The following is a 14,240-nucleotide window of genomic DNA, read 5'->3' as shown; positions in this document are numbered from 1 at the left end:
CACTAATTGGTATTTTGACCAATCACATCAGATCTGTTTATACATCAGATCTTCTTCAGAGCTGATTGGTCAAAAGACCAATTAGTGAAGAAAAAATAACTACTCTGTCTGTGTAAGCATGGCCTCATTGAAAGCAAGTCTTTCAATAGTCCTCAATCTGTCTACAGTCCACATGGTGTCATGTCATTGAAGTGTACGTTCACTCTGACCCAATTATAGAAGTCTGCTCTCACCATGGAATCATAGCGTTTCTGTCCTTCATATGGCATCACTGGTTGATTGTACACTGAGACAGATCAATCAACATCTGTGGAATACATGAAAGCAAGTATACAGGCTGAAGACCTATATTCCTAAACAGCTGACTAATATGCAACTTAGTCCATTTGTGATTTAAAGTTAACAATTAAAAGATAACTATTGTATTAGGTGGCCCCAAAAAATTACTTAATAATTTAAAGAGAATAGGAAAAACTAAGAAATTGTGCTTAATAAATCAGACTAGCTGCATACTGTTCGTGTCTAAAGTGCAGCATTTATTCGTCATTAATATTAATTCATTTGTTTGTTTTTTAATTCTCTAGAGCAATAGTAGGATTAAAATAATGGTAAATAAAGTTGCTGTCAATATGCAATTCAGCAAGCTCAGCACAGTCCAAATAAGGTAACACTCACCAGCGAGAAGGTGGGGGTCCATTTGAACAGCCACATGCAAACAGAATAGGAGGCAAAAATACAAGTAAAAGCAATGAGCCGGTCTGAACCAGACAGTATTGGCCCAATGCGACTATCACCAGTTTCCTTCCCCTTAAAAGTTTTCCAATCAGTTGTATGTCGTTGGTTCCTTCAGACCTGAGTGGACTAGACTAGGCATTGGTAATCAATGCCAGATAAAGGGATGGTCTGATGTCGCCTCATCATTAGTCCTATACAGACAGACAAGGATACAGAAATACAGCATCGATCCTGATCAGTAGGTTATCCAGAACAGGGTCAATCAAAAAATAGGCTCTCCGGGCTGTGTTCTTACTGGTACCGAAGGGCCAGTGTATGTGGGCTTTTGTCTCAGCCTAGTGCTATGAAATTCAATTAACTTGCAATACTTTGATTAGTTATAATGGGTAGTACTGTGCACAGTCCATGGAAGAATGAAAAACACTAGGTTAGAGACTAGGGGTTGGTTTATAATTCTGTCATGTTGCATTGGGCCCTTTGAGTTGTTTAACTTTAGACTATCCAACATACTAGGCCGGTGCAGGGAAAGTGCAAAGACCTATACTACCCTTTGTATCAATACTTTTTCAATCATCAAAAGTCATCGGCCATGTGCATTCTCAGAGATGGGCTTTGTTGTTATTTCAACCACTGCAATTCGTCTGACTGCATTGCAAATCATTGATTAGCTGAAGGGTTTGCGAACCTTTTTCGACAAGGGAGTATCCCGGAAATAGCTAAGTCTGTGGAGGCGGGGCTGATTTCATTGCTACGCCTGTTTCCTTTCACTGGCACTGCACAGAAGAGATTGTGCAGTTTAGGCGAGCAAATAATGGACCAAAGGCCAACATAGCTATCCACTGTGCAAATCTAGTTGCTGGCCTTCCCAGCTGGCTAACTAATTACCAAGACATCACCAAGATAAATTAACTGAAGACGATAATACTATTTTGTTGTCAATAGTTCACCCCCTTCGCGCACACACACATCAACACGGCATTGATGGTAATGCATACAAGGAAACAACCGAGACTCAGCGATGGGTAAACGACAATACATTTTGTCACTTCTCTTTGACAGCTCTACCCTTCCCTTGACATAATGTTAGCTATGTAGCTAAGGTTTTCATTTATCTAGCTAGTTAGTTACAACTAGCGAACTACGTTGTCGCTAGGTAACTAACGTCAGTAGCTACAGTGGCTAACTAGTTAGCTAGTATAATTTAAAAAAAATGCAGCATCAACATTTCAAATGTGTGCCTATAGCTAGCTAACTTTGTTCTGTCTATATTTCAGGTGTACCGACCGAAGGGATTCACAACCCTATCAGGTAAAGCAAGTGAATATAGCACGTTAGCTAGCTACGTAGTTAGCAAGTGTGTTAGCTAGCTAACGTACGTTAACTCGTAAGCCATGCAGGCCTTTAGCTGGCTTTTAGTTTTGCAACTCAAAAGCCTTGGTTCAGGATTTGGAAAAATTACCTTAACGTCAGTGAACACAAGTTGGGCTACAACTAGTTAGGTAAATTACCTAGCTAACTAATGCTGAACAATAACTTATAGTTAACCAACAAGCTAGCTGCCGACTGTATTTCACCTGGCGTAACATTAGCCAGCTAGTTGTTAGCCAACTAACGTTAGCTAGCTATGTTTATTTTTACGCGATAGCTAGCTAACTTAAATACAGTCCTTGATAGCCAGTTAGATAACCAACGGAGCATAACGATCTAATATATTAGCTATCTATGTTGATGGTGTGAATACTGCACAAAGGATGGATGTAGTAACCATTGTAGTAACTTAGAATACGTAAAATGGCTCAAATTGCAGTACAAGAAATTGAAAAATGTAGACAAAAAATAAGTGGGTTAAGGAAGCTAGTTAGCTAGCTGTGCAAGAAACAACGTTACAAACGGTTGTGCATACATAGCTAGGCAGGAATGGAAAGTACAGCACAATCAATGTCAAGAGTAGGAAGTAGGCCTACAGTATCATATGTCAGTGGGTGGAAAGGTGTCCATCCATAAAGAGAACGTTGAATTGCTATGTTGACTGACACAAGCCTATATGTATTGCAGACACACAAATCCCAGCCCAAGAGTCAATCTACCACCCTTCACCGTCACGATAAAATGCGAGATGGGTTGTCAGATCCTACACCACCCTACAAAATGCTCCGACACTCTGATGAAAGTCCAGTCAATAAGCACAGTGACGGACACAGCAAAACAAAAACATTTCACACACTCCGAGGCCAAGATGGTGGTAAGCCCAAAAAGAAAGAACCTAGCAAAAGAAACTTTTTCTCTGTATTTTGGTAATATTACTTTCATGTTTTTGCTTGTGTGCACAGAGAAGCTTGCTTTTGATTAGCCAGTTCAGGTATCCTAGCCTGGTCCTAGATATGTTTATGTTGTTTAGCCAATTCCTGTGGGCCTTGTTATGCCAAACAACCATAGGAGTTGGCTATACAGCACCACCATATCTGGGTCCAGGCTAGAAATAGCCTACATCAAACTGTTGATTTACACTGTAAATTGGGCTATTGAGAGCTCTTGGACTACTTCCGCATACATGACACCTGCTCAAAACATGCATAGCTACTTGTGTACAACAAGACATTGAGTCTGTAAGGCCCAATTCATGACTGAAGATATCCACACACAACTGTTGGTCAAGTCTGTACACAGATGTCAAAGCAAGATTAACATGAAAGTTATGTTCCACAAGGGGCTTTTTTAACTCGACGTTGTCTTGTCAGATGAGAGTATTGTAGAATGACCAAACCGTAGTGCACCTAGGCTAGCTACATTACTATGATTCTTTTGGGCACTAAAGTATACATTTTTGACATACTGTACCTTGGTGCTTCATGAAATGGAAAGCTGCTGTAAATGCCATGGTATTGCAAACATCTTTTGTTCAATAGATAGGGGGTAGCCTAACCTGTCATGTCTATGGTTGCTAATAGTGTGGTCTCCTTCGTAAATGTTCTCATCATATAATTTCTTTTAAAGGGACCAGCTGCTCTCCGCAAGAGAATTCTCACAACCACAGCTCCAACTCGCACTCAAATCAAAGCAAGGCGTCAGACACAGTAAGATACGTCGTTGTACTTGAACCAGTGATTACTGAAAGTAGGCATCCACCAGGCTGGGGTTCTAACATGGGTCTCTAAGCCACAGGACAAACTCTGCTTCTTTACAGTTAAGTTTTGTGTGACAACTTATGTCAATCGGCTCTCTGTCAGGATGTTGTGTGAAGGATGATTATTCTCTGGTGTTTGTCTCCATCCATCCTCATGATAATCTATCAAGAGAGACTTTTTTTCAGCTCACAAAAAGAGTTTTTTTGTTGTTGTTATTGCCTACATTCACAACCAGAAACAAACCCCTCCCCCATCTGCAGAGAAACAATGGACTTGAGTTACTTTCGCATTGAGTTATCAGCCTCGGGAACTGAAGGGTTAGCTCAGCATACACTTGTGTCAAGAAATTACCTGGTGAATGGACCTGAAGTGGCCCAGTAGCCAAGTATCACTGCTAGCCTTGTAGGACACATCCTCATAGCCCCAGGTGTAAATCTGTCCTCTATATAGGCAGGGTAACACAGATATGCGGGAGTTTCAGAATATAGACATACACCCTGACATCCACATTTGACTGAGGCAGACTAGCCTAAAAAGTGTGCAGGATCAGCTTGCTTTTATTAATAGCAAGTCGAATCAATCAATTATTGAGCAAGTCAAATCAAATTTTATTAGTCACAGGCGACCTTACAGTGAAATGCTTACTTACAAGCCCCTGTATCTCCCACACCGGTTTTCACATTAGAATCTGATTACTAGCCTTTATCCTGATTTTCCAAATGTAAGCCTACTTGAACCCAAAACCTACGCTAGTGTTAAGTTAGTTGACCTTTATATTGTGCCTTCTTCCCTCAGCCTCATGAGCCTGCAGACGACTGGTCGGAGCACATCAGCTCCTCGGGCAAGAAGTACTACTACAACTGCAGGACTGAGGTCTCTCAGTGGGAGAAGCCCAAAGACTGGCTGGAGAGGTAAGGCCTCGACCAATGGGGAAAAAAAGGTCTCACTCATAAACATCATACTCTTCTTCTCTTTAGCTTAAACTCTTCCGTTTCTACCTTAAATCGCAATACAGTCCAATATGGTCCAATATTCCCTATTTCTGAACCTCATCGATTGAACATTCTGAAAGGTCCCATAACTTAGATTGGTAGAGTACAGGTTCTGGAATTAAGACTGCCATACTGAATTCAACCAGCAATTACACTGTGTAATTAAACATAATCCTGACAATGACCTTCAGTTTCTGTATTTCGTTGTGTCCAGAGAGCAAAGGCAAAAAGACCCGTCTAAGAGGGAGTCCAACACGTTCCCTAAAGACCGGGACTACAGACGAGAGTCTGTGGACACAGCCACCACAAGTAAGTATGAAATCTACAGAGGGGGTCGTTTATGGGAGTTGTTGTCTAAGATTCAGATACACTAACCACATCTGGATTTTGATGTTTGCCTCTTTTTAAATAAAACTTTTTTGTTGTTATAGTATGACTATACCTTTGTGAAATGTGAAATCATCTACTGTCTTTGAATTTGGCCGCGTGTCGATGGTAAGAAGTGACTTATTTCCTCGTCCTCTCCTTCCTCTGCACTGATCTGAAAAGACTTGACAACTGTATGCGTTATGGCTATCACCTTTTCAATGAACAAAATGGAGATGAGTACAGCAAGTCAGTCTGAACCACAGAGAGGTGCATCCTGTCTATCAAGCCAGTCTCTTCAGTCCTGTTCTTCCTTTCCCTCCACAGAGAGTACATCAGGGGACAAGTCGTCCTCCAACACTGCTCCTTCCCAGTCATCTTCCTCCATCAATCCGGGCCTGAACCAAGCCTCTGGCTCTAACCCCACCCCTTCCTCATCCTCCTCCATGGTCCCCGTGTCCCCCTCTGTCCAATCTCAGGCCTCGGGCCTGCTCCAAGACCCCGCCCTCCTGCGGCAGCTCCTCCCAGCGCTGCAGGCCACCCTGCAGATGAGCAATGGCAGCATGGACATGGCCAAGATCAATGAGGGTGAGTCGCCCAACACCACATTTCTCCTTCTTGAGCTTTAGCAGACCTGGGTCCAAATAAGCTCTGCCTGAAAATATGACTTGGGGTTCAAAGGTCAACTCTGGAGTATGGTGTGATCGTTGTAACTTGATGCAGCATAGGTATTGAAAAAAGCCTTTGCTATACTGAGATGTGAAACACAGATTTGGATTTTCTGATGTCTGAAGTGATCATAGTACAACAGAGCCAGTGGGTTTGGCTTCAGACGGGTCTTTTCATAGCAGGTTAGGAGAACAAAAGCTGCAGGTTAGGAGAAGCTAAAAGACTACAGTTGTCCGCGACTCGAACACGCAACTGTCGTTCCCTAGCTGTACACCATCTAGCCCAACATGCATCTGTCGGCCCCTAGCTGTACACCATCTAGCCGAGCATGCATCTGTCGGCCCCTAGCTGTACACCATCTAGCCCAACATGCATCTGTCGGCCCCTAGCTGTACACCATCTAGCCGAACATGCATCTGTCGGCCCCTAGCTGTACACCATCTAGCCGAACATGCATCTGTCGGCCCCTAGCTGTACACTATCTATCCGAACATGCAACTGTCGGTCCCTAGCTGTACACCATCTAGCCCAACATGCATCTGTCGGCCCCTAGCTGTACACCATCTAGCCGAGCATGCATCTGTCGGCCCCTAGCTGTACACCATCTAGCCCAACATGCATCTGTCGGCCCCTAGCTGTACACCATCTATCCGAACATGCATCTGTCGGTCCCTAGCTGTACACCATCTAGCCCAACATGCATCTGTCGGCCCCTAGCTGTACACCATCTAGCCCAACATGCATCTGTCGGCCCCTAGCTGTACACCATCTAGCCCAACATGCATCTGTCGGCCCCTAGCTGTACACCATCTATCCGAACATGCATCTGTCGGCCCCTAGCTGTACACCATCTAGCCCAACATGCATCTGTCGGCCCCTAGCTGTACACCATCTATCCGAACATGCATCTGTCGGTCCCTAGCTGTACACTATCTAGCCCAACATGCATCTGTCGGCCCCTAGCTGTACACCATCTAGTCCAACATGCATCTGTCGGCCCCTAGCTGTACACCATCTATCCGAACATGCATCTGTCGGTCCCTAGCTGTACACCATCTAGCCCAACATGCATCTGTCGGCCCCTAGCTGTACACCATCTAGCCCAACATGCATCTGTCGGCCCCTAGCTGTACACCATCTATCCGAACATGCATCTGTCGGCCCCTAGCTGTACACCATCTATCCGAACATGCATCTGTCGGTCCCTAGCTGTACACCATCTAGCCCAACATGCATCTGTCGGCCCCTAGCTGTACACCATCTAGCCCAACATGCATCTGTCGGCCCCTAGCTGTACACCATCTATCCGAACATGCATCTGTCGGTCCCTAGCTGTACACCATCTATCCGAACATGCATCTGTCGGTCCCTAGCTGTACACCATCTATCCGAACATGCATCTGTCGGTCCCTAGCTGTACACCATCTATCCGAACATGCATCTGTCGGTCCCTAGCTGTACACCATCTAGCCGAACATGCATCTGTCGGTCCCTAGCTGTACACCATCTATCCGAACATGCATCTGTCGGCCCCTAGCTGTACACCATCTATCCGAACATGCATCTGTCGGTCCCTAGCTGTACACCATCTAGCCCAACATGCATCTGTCGGCCCCTAGCTGTACACCATCTAGCCCAACATGCATCTGTCGGCCCCTAGCTGTACACCATCTATCCGAACATGCATCTGTCGGTCCCTAGCTGTACACCATCTATCCGAACATGCATCTGTCGGTCCCTAGCTGTACACCATCTATCCGAACATGCATCTGTCGGTCCCTAGCTGTACACCATCTATCCGAACATGCATCTGTCGGTCCCTAGCTGTACACCATCTAGCCGAACATGCATCTGTCGGTCCCTAGCTGTACACCATCTATCCGAACATGCATCTGTCGGCCCCTAGCTGTACACCATCTAGCCGAACATGCATCTGTCGGTCCCTAGCTGTACACCATCTAGCCGAACATGCATCTGTCGGTCCCTAGCTGTACACCATCTATCCGAACATGCATCTGTCGGTCCCTAGCTGTACACTATCTAGGCCACAATCGTTTTGATCCTCAGTCTGATATTTCAGGAAGACATCTCATTGGGTTTGATTCATAAAGTTTCTGTTACTCAGACAGGAGCAGATATTGAATAGGCTTAATTCACCATATCGAGGTAAAAGGAGTAACTCAATTGAGGGAAGGGATTTGTGGGTCCTATTCTTGTGCATGGGCGATTCTGAAAAAATCGCTTCTCGTCGACCACATGGGTTGTGAACATAAAATCATCTCATTAAACTACCCATTCAATGACAGATTTGCGTAGCCTATATCCCTCAAACTCAACTCTGGACCTCAAAGCCAGTACAACTGATTTGTCTCATTGTTCCCCTCGTAGGGTAAAAGTCCAATATCATGTCTGCTCACCTATTTTCTACAATTGATTATTGTATAATGCTGCCATTTTGAAAATCACTGTCACTCAACAACCCGTCTCTCTTGATATTCATGTATGGACTGGTCTGTTTGTGTTACATACATAACACGCATATGGGTACCTGTATCTGTGTGTGTGTTTCTCATTGTCCTGTGTTGTTTTTCTCCTCTAGTCCTCGCGGCTGCTGTTACTCAAGCTTCCTTGCAGTCTATGCTTCATAAACTCCTCACTGCTGGACCGTCTGCTTTCAACATCACTGCTCTTCTTTCCCAAGCTGCTCAACACTCCAACCAAGGTATGGCTGCTGTCACACGTCATCACCTTTTTTTGATCTCTCTCTCTCTCTCTCTCTCTCTGTTAGAATGGTTTTTCATTCCAGTGTCTCCTGGTTGATGTATAGAACTAGGATATATAGAATTACACTTCTATTCAGATAGGCAAATCCTCCCAATGTATTTCTATTGGATATTTTCAGGGTAGCTGTTATTGTTGGGAGGATTCTCCTATTGGATATTTTCAGGGTAGCTGTTATTGTTGGGAGGATTCTCCTATTGGATATTTTCAGGGTAGCTGTTATTGTTGGGAAAATCCCCCTATTGGATATTTTCAGGCTAGCTGTTATTGTTGGGCGGATTCTCCTATTGGATATTTTCAGGTTAGCTCTTATTGTTGGGAGAATTCTCCTATTGGATATTTTCAGGGTAGCTCTTGTTGGGCGGATTCTCCTATTGGATATTTTCAGGGTAGCTGTTATTGTTGGGAGGATTCTCCTATTGGATATTTTCAGGGTAGCTGTTATTGTTGGGAGAATTCTCCTATTGGATATTTTCAGGGTAGCTCTTGTTGGGAGGATTCTCCTATTGGATATTTTCAGGGTAGCTGTTATTGTTGGGAGAATTCTCCTATTGGATATTTTCAGGGTAGCTCTTGTTGGGCGGATTCTCCTATTGGATATTTTCAGGTTAGCTCTTATTGTTGGGAGAATTCTCCTATTGGATATTTTCAGGGTAGCTCTTGTTGGGCGGATTCTCCTATTGGATATTTTCAGGGTAGCTGTTATTGTTGGGAGGATTCTCCTATTGGATATTTTCAGGGTAGCTGTTATTGTTGAAAGCTTTAACTGAAGATTTGACCAATGTCTTTCAAGAAGATGTATGGGCATCGTTCAGTTCAGGGCAGCGTCTGCTAATTTTTGTTGTTGAATAATCTATCACATTTGGCTATGGATGTATTTAACCAGGGTAGTCCTCTAAGCAACGATAGCCACTGCTTTTCAGTAGTGTTGGATGCATAAGAAAAAAAGCAACCTTTAGAATGACTCATGTCTTTCTAGGCATATTTATGATGTAGTTATGCCCTTTGTGTATGTGAGATTAAGGCTGTTCTCATTAAAAATAGTACCTTTGTCTTATTCGCCTCCTGGACACGAACCAATAGCGGCCCTGCAGGCAAGTCAGTCGCCCATATCACTAACGTCGGACGCCTCCTCGCCCCGCTCATACGTGTCGCCCAGGAATGGCACGCCCCAGACCAACCTCCTTACCCAGAAACCCCTGCTCGGTATGCCACCCGCCACCTCCCAACCAAAGGTCAGCACCTCCACGGAAACTCTAAGCTTGTCCAATGATATTGTTATGATCGAGGTGTATGGTTTTGTCATTTTAACCCTGTGATCTGTGTTTGTCTTTCTCCCCCCCCACCTTCCCTCTTGCTTGCTTTTAATTTTCTTTCTTATTTTGTCTCTCTGCAGGTTACCCCAGTGAAACCAGGACCAATTTCTCAGCAGGCTTCAGCAGAGAAACGTCCAGAGGACCCCAGAACTCTCCAACAGCGGAGGTACAGAACGAACACATTAGAGGCTGCTGCCCTATGTACATAGACTTGAAATCACTTGCAACTTGAATAATATTTACGTATTCTGCATTACTCATCTCATATGTATATACTGTATTCTATTCTACTGTATCTTAATCTATGCCGCTCTAACATTGTTCATCCATATATATTTTTTGAATTCCTTTACTTAGATTTGTGTGTATTGTTGTGAAATTGTTAGATATTACTGCAGTGTCGGAGCTAGAAACATAAGCATTTCGCTACACTCGCAATAACATCTGCCAAACACGTGTAGGTGACCAATAAAATTTGATTTGTTGAATGGTTCTTAGTAGACACGGCGCATTACTTGTATGCCTCCACAATATACATAGCCTTATGAAATGGAAGTACAGCAATCCCGTTTTGTGCCCTTGTCAGAAGAATAGTATCACTGGATGAGTGTGGACAAATGTCCTTATTCCTAATGTCACATACCTCTGTGTCCCTGACCTAGTTGAGATGTACTTGTCTATGTCTGGAAGGGTTGTGTATATGAAAGCCCTATGATAGTAGCATCTTATCCAATCAACACAAGTACATCTCAACTTATACTTCTCTGCTGTCTCTCTCGTCCAGCAGTCAGGGGAGTCCGCCACCAGGACCTAACAGCAACTCCACCGGCGGCCACTCTGTTCCCAACGCTGCCTCAGGCCTCACCAGCACTCCCGGCTCCTTCACTCCCTCGCTGGCCTCTCACTTTGACGAGAACCTCGTCAGGCACATCCAGAACTGGCCCGCAGAGCACATCGAGAAGCAGGTAGGACCTCCACTGTGAAGTGGGGACAATGGGTTTTGCTCATTCAATGTTGAGTTAGTTGTTTAGAAAGGAATTTGTGCGTTCAACTCAAAACAGTTTCTAGTAGATGGTAGAATAAGGTATTTGGGTGCATAATGGGGTGATCTTCATGAGTGAACGTCGAGTTAGTCGTTTTTCTGTCTGGATGTCTGTCAACTGTATGACTAATGGGTTAAATAGTCATTACCAAAATACTACCACACTGTTTTGATATAACCGTGATACACAGAAGCTGCTACTGTTGAATTACGACTTGGACTAGTCACGCCTTGATGGTAGTAGGATATATGCATGTAATCCATTTGTGTGCATATTATTACGAAACAGCAGTTTTAAAAAAAAATTACATTTAGTGTAGACTGCACTATCATACAATCAAATGTTGTACCCTTAGATGGCAGTAGCTACACATCCAAGGCCACCCAGGCCATTTCCTGTTTGAAGTTGATAAAAGAGAGGGCGTGGCTAAGCTCACTGTTTGGTTTGGGATGCCATGTGGTGGTTGGATTCTGTTTGGTTTGGGATGCCATGTGGTGGTTGGATTCTGTTTGGTTTGGGATGCCATGTGGTGGTTGGATTCTGTTTGGTTTGGGATGCCATGTGGTGGTTGGATTCTGTTTGGTTTGGGATGCCATGTGGTGGTTGGATTCTGTTTGGTTTGGGATGCCATGTGGTGGATGGATTCTGTTTGGGATGCCATGTGGTGGTTGGATTCTGTTGTTTGGTTTGCTGTTGCTAATGGAGACCTGGTGGACAGATGAGGGACCCTAATCCTTTTTAGTTCTAGTCAATATTTAGCCCTCGCCTCTACTATAAAGAGCTGAACCACCAACCAACGCTGCCGCTGGCTGGTCAGAAAGTGGGAGAGTAAGCCTCGGGGCACACAGACAAGGCATGCCCACTTAAACTTTTGTACACATTTATAGCCGGTTATGGAACCATTAGGTAGGCCTAGGACTCTAGGCAGGAGCCTTCTTGGTGCTCTGACTAACCAGTACTAAAATACATTTCTGATAAATATTTCCTTCTGAAGATGGCTAATTAAAAATTAATGTTTTTCTCTGAAATTTGACCTCACTGCTTTAAGGTTGTTGATGTGTGTTTTGATGCAACCCCTCACCCGGTTCTGCCTTTCTCTTTCAGGCAGCACGGTTACGGGAGGATGCCCACAACATGGGCAGTCTCTACATGTCTGAGATCTGCACCGAACTGAAAAACCTCCGATCTTTAGTCAGAGTGTGTGAGATCCAGGCCACGCTGCGGGAACAGAGGTGAGAACAGGACAAACACACACACACACACACTAGGAATGCGTCTTCACAATAAATTGCTTATTTTCTTAAAACTGTCCATTTTCTCCCAGAATACTGTTCCTGAGACAGCAGAGCAAAGAACTGGACAAGCTGAAGAACCAGAACTCTTACATGGTCTGAGAACCTGTGTGGGAGATGAAAGACGGTGAACCGCTTTAGGCTGCGGGCGAAGCCTGCAACGCGGTCCTCTATGCCCCATGTGCCCCAGTCTGAACACGTCCGTACCGTCATGAACCAGAGGGTGTCTGAGGATACGGACAAGAGACTGGGCCTGTTGAAGACGTCATGGGTTACGCAATGAAGCGTACCACTGCCCAAGCCCCTGAAAAAGTGTAGATTTTGTCTAGGCATCCAAGATGTAAATTGTTCTATGAAACCGCAGGCTAAAATAATACAGAAGCCGTGTTGAGCTTTTCATGGACACCCAAACCAGTGGATTCTGAGAAACCTACAGGTCATACCTTTTTTGTTACCTGATAAACTCGGCTGGCGTCCTTTTGGATTTGAGAAGCTGTTGGACTGTGTTTGTTGCGGTTGATAGCCAGTTTTGGTTGGGAATGCATCTTTTTCTCCTCAGACTTGTGGCTTAACTGAAGTTGAGGGAACTGAAGGGACTCCGATTGACTTGAGATGTATGAATCACCAACTGATTCCAGGAAGACTCAAACGCCAACACTTCTTCAGCATAGACTTGAAGTGGTGCATCACATTGCAGATAGGATATCGAACAGCCCACAGGTTAACAGCGTATTCTTAAAAGCCAACTTTGATTCCTTCCAGACTCATACAGTTGCTTCTATTCAGTGAGGAATCCTGAATTTAGCAGTCCCAGTTCGCTGAGTACTTTTTAAAATGTGAGCCGACAAAGATTCTTAGATGCTTGACATGAGATGTCTGTGTCGGTCCACGCTCCCTCCCCCCTGGATGGGAATAGTCTGTAGACTTAGTTACCTGTGACCCCTCTTACGTTGGGCCAGGATACTTCTCAGAACATACTGTCCCATGGCGTAACCTTTAGGTCACCTCCCAGTTCCTATCACGAACCCCCAATGGGATCATGCGATAAAGGGCAGCGTTCTCGTCGTCCATGACCTCTGCATCAGAAGCCCCTTCCCCTCCCTTTCATCTGTACTTGATAATTTTCCCCCTCTTCTGCTGAACGTTTGATGTTTTTTTGTTTTGTAAGCTTGTCTGTTTTGTCTTCATCTTGAGTAATTAATTCCTTATGTGCAGTTTCTCTCGATTGTGAAAAAGGGGTCTTTAGTTTCACGTGGTTATGTAAACCTAAATTATTGTTGCACATTATTAATTGCGTTCTTGTGAAGATGATGGAAGAGAGGGTGGAGATGATCTTATGTTCATGGGACTCACCTTTCTCTTGGCTATACCAGCTAATCCAGTACAGCACTAGTTAAATGGAGTCTGTAGTTAACGTTCGCTACATTTGTCTTACTGAAGTTAAACTTTTTTTTAGGCCTCAGTAATTAAACGTAACTATTTTACACAACAATGCTGTCTCACTCTTTCATATCCACAGACTTAGCTACTCCATCCTCAGACTTCTCCGACCAATCAGTGACCTACTGTACCGGCCAAAACTTTGGTCTTCAGAACTGGAGAACTCACTTATCCGATAGTTGGGGATTAAGAGGTTTTTGTGAGGATGGGGCGACCATAGCTTTGTATATTATTTCTTAAAAGTATATGAGAATAAAATACATTATTCTACCACATCTTTTGATATTCTCATTTTTGCCTGTTGGCTATCACTGTTATCACTTTTTATACTGACGTTTTCAGTGAAGCTGTTGCATTGTTCCAGAGATGGTGACTGAAAAACAACACTGCCTTGCCTCCAACTGACATTGCACAATGTCACTTGTATTACTGTATGGTGTAAACATGTTTGTCATTCAAATGGGATTGCTGCATTAATTCA

At 44.0% G+C, this 14,240-nt stretch overlaps 1 protein-coding gene across 2 annotated transcripts; it reads left to right on the top strand.

Annotated features, from left to right (window-relative positions):
- Positions 1-1,494: 1,494 nt before the first annotated feature.
- LOC135558379 (WW domain-containing adapter protein with coiled-coil-like) lies at positions 1,495-14,034 on the top strand. 2 transcript variants are annotated; one of them, XM_064992140.1, is made up of 13 exons: positions 1,495-1,757; positions 2,010-2,043; positions 2,791-2,977; positions 3,730-3,809; positions 4,656-4,771; positions 5,067-5,161; positions 5,546-5,806; positions 8,487-8,609; positions 9,752-9,903; positions 10,065-10,150; positions 10,772-10,949; positions 12,132-12,259; positions 12,352-14,034. In XM_064992140.1, exons 1-13 carry the CDS (start codon positions 1,717-1,719, stop codon positions 12,419-12,421), a joined length of 1,551 nt encoding a protein of 516 aa, XP_064848212.1. In that variant the 5' UTR covers positions 1,495-1,716; the 3' UTR covers positions 12,422-14,034. The 2 variants fall into 2 exon arrangements, with proteins under 2 accessions (XP_064848212.1, XP_064848210.1); XM_064992138.1 differs by having other exon boundaries at positions 10,769-10,949.
- Positions 14,035-14,240: the final 206 nt, after the last annotated feature.

This window comes from Oncorhynchus masou, chromosome 17 (genome assembly GCF_036934945.1).
Source record: "Oncorhynchus masou masou isolate Uvic2021 chromosome 17, UVic_Omas_1.1, whole genome shotgun sequence".
NCBI lineage: Eukaryota > Metazoa > Chordata > Actinopteri > Salmoniformes > Salmonidae > Oncorhynchus > Oncorhynchus masou.
This window is presented reverse-complemented; position numbering and strand designations above follow the sequence as displayed.

Excerpts from the sequence above, each read along its gene's own strand:
- LOC135558379 (XM_064992138.1), top strand. The coding sequence starts at position 1,717 with ATGGTAATGCATACAAGGAAACAACCGAGACTCAGCGATGG. Across the intron at positions 8,610-9,751 it reads TGCTCAACACTCCAACCAAG|CGGCCCTGCAGGCAAGTCAG; the intron begins GTATGGCTGCTG and ends ACGAACCAATAG. Across the intron at positions 10,151-10,768 it reads AGAACTCTCCAACAGCGGAG|CAGTCAGGGGAGTCCGCCAC; the intron begins GTACAGAACGAA and ends TCTCTCGTCCAG.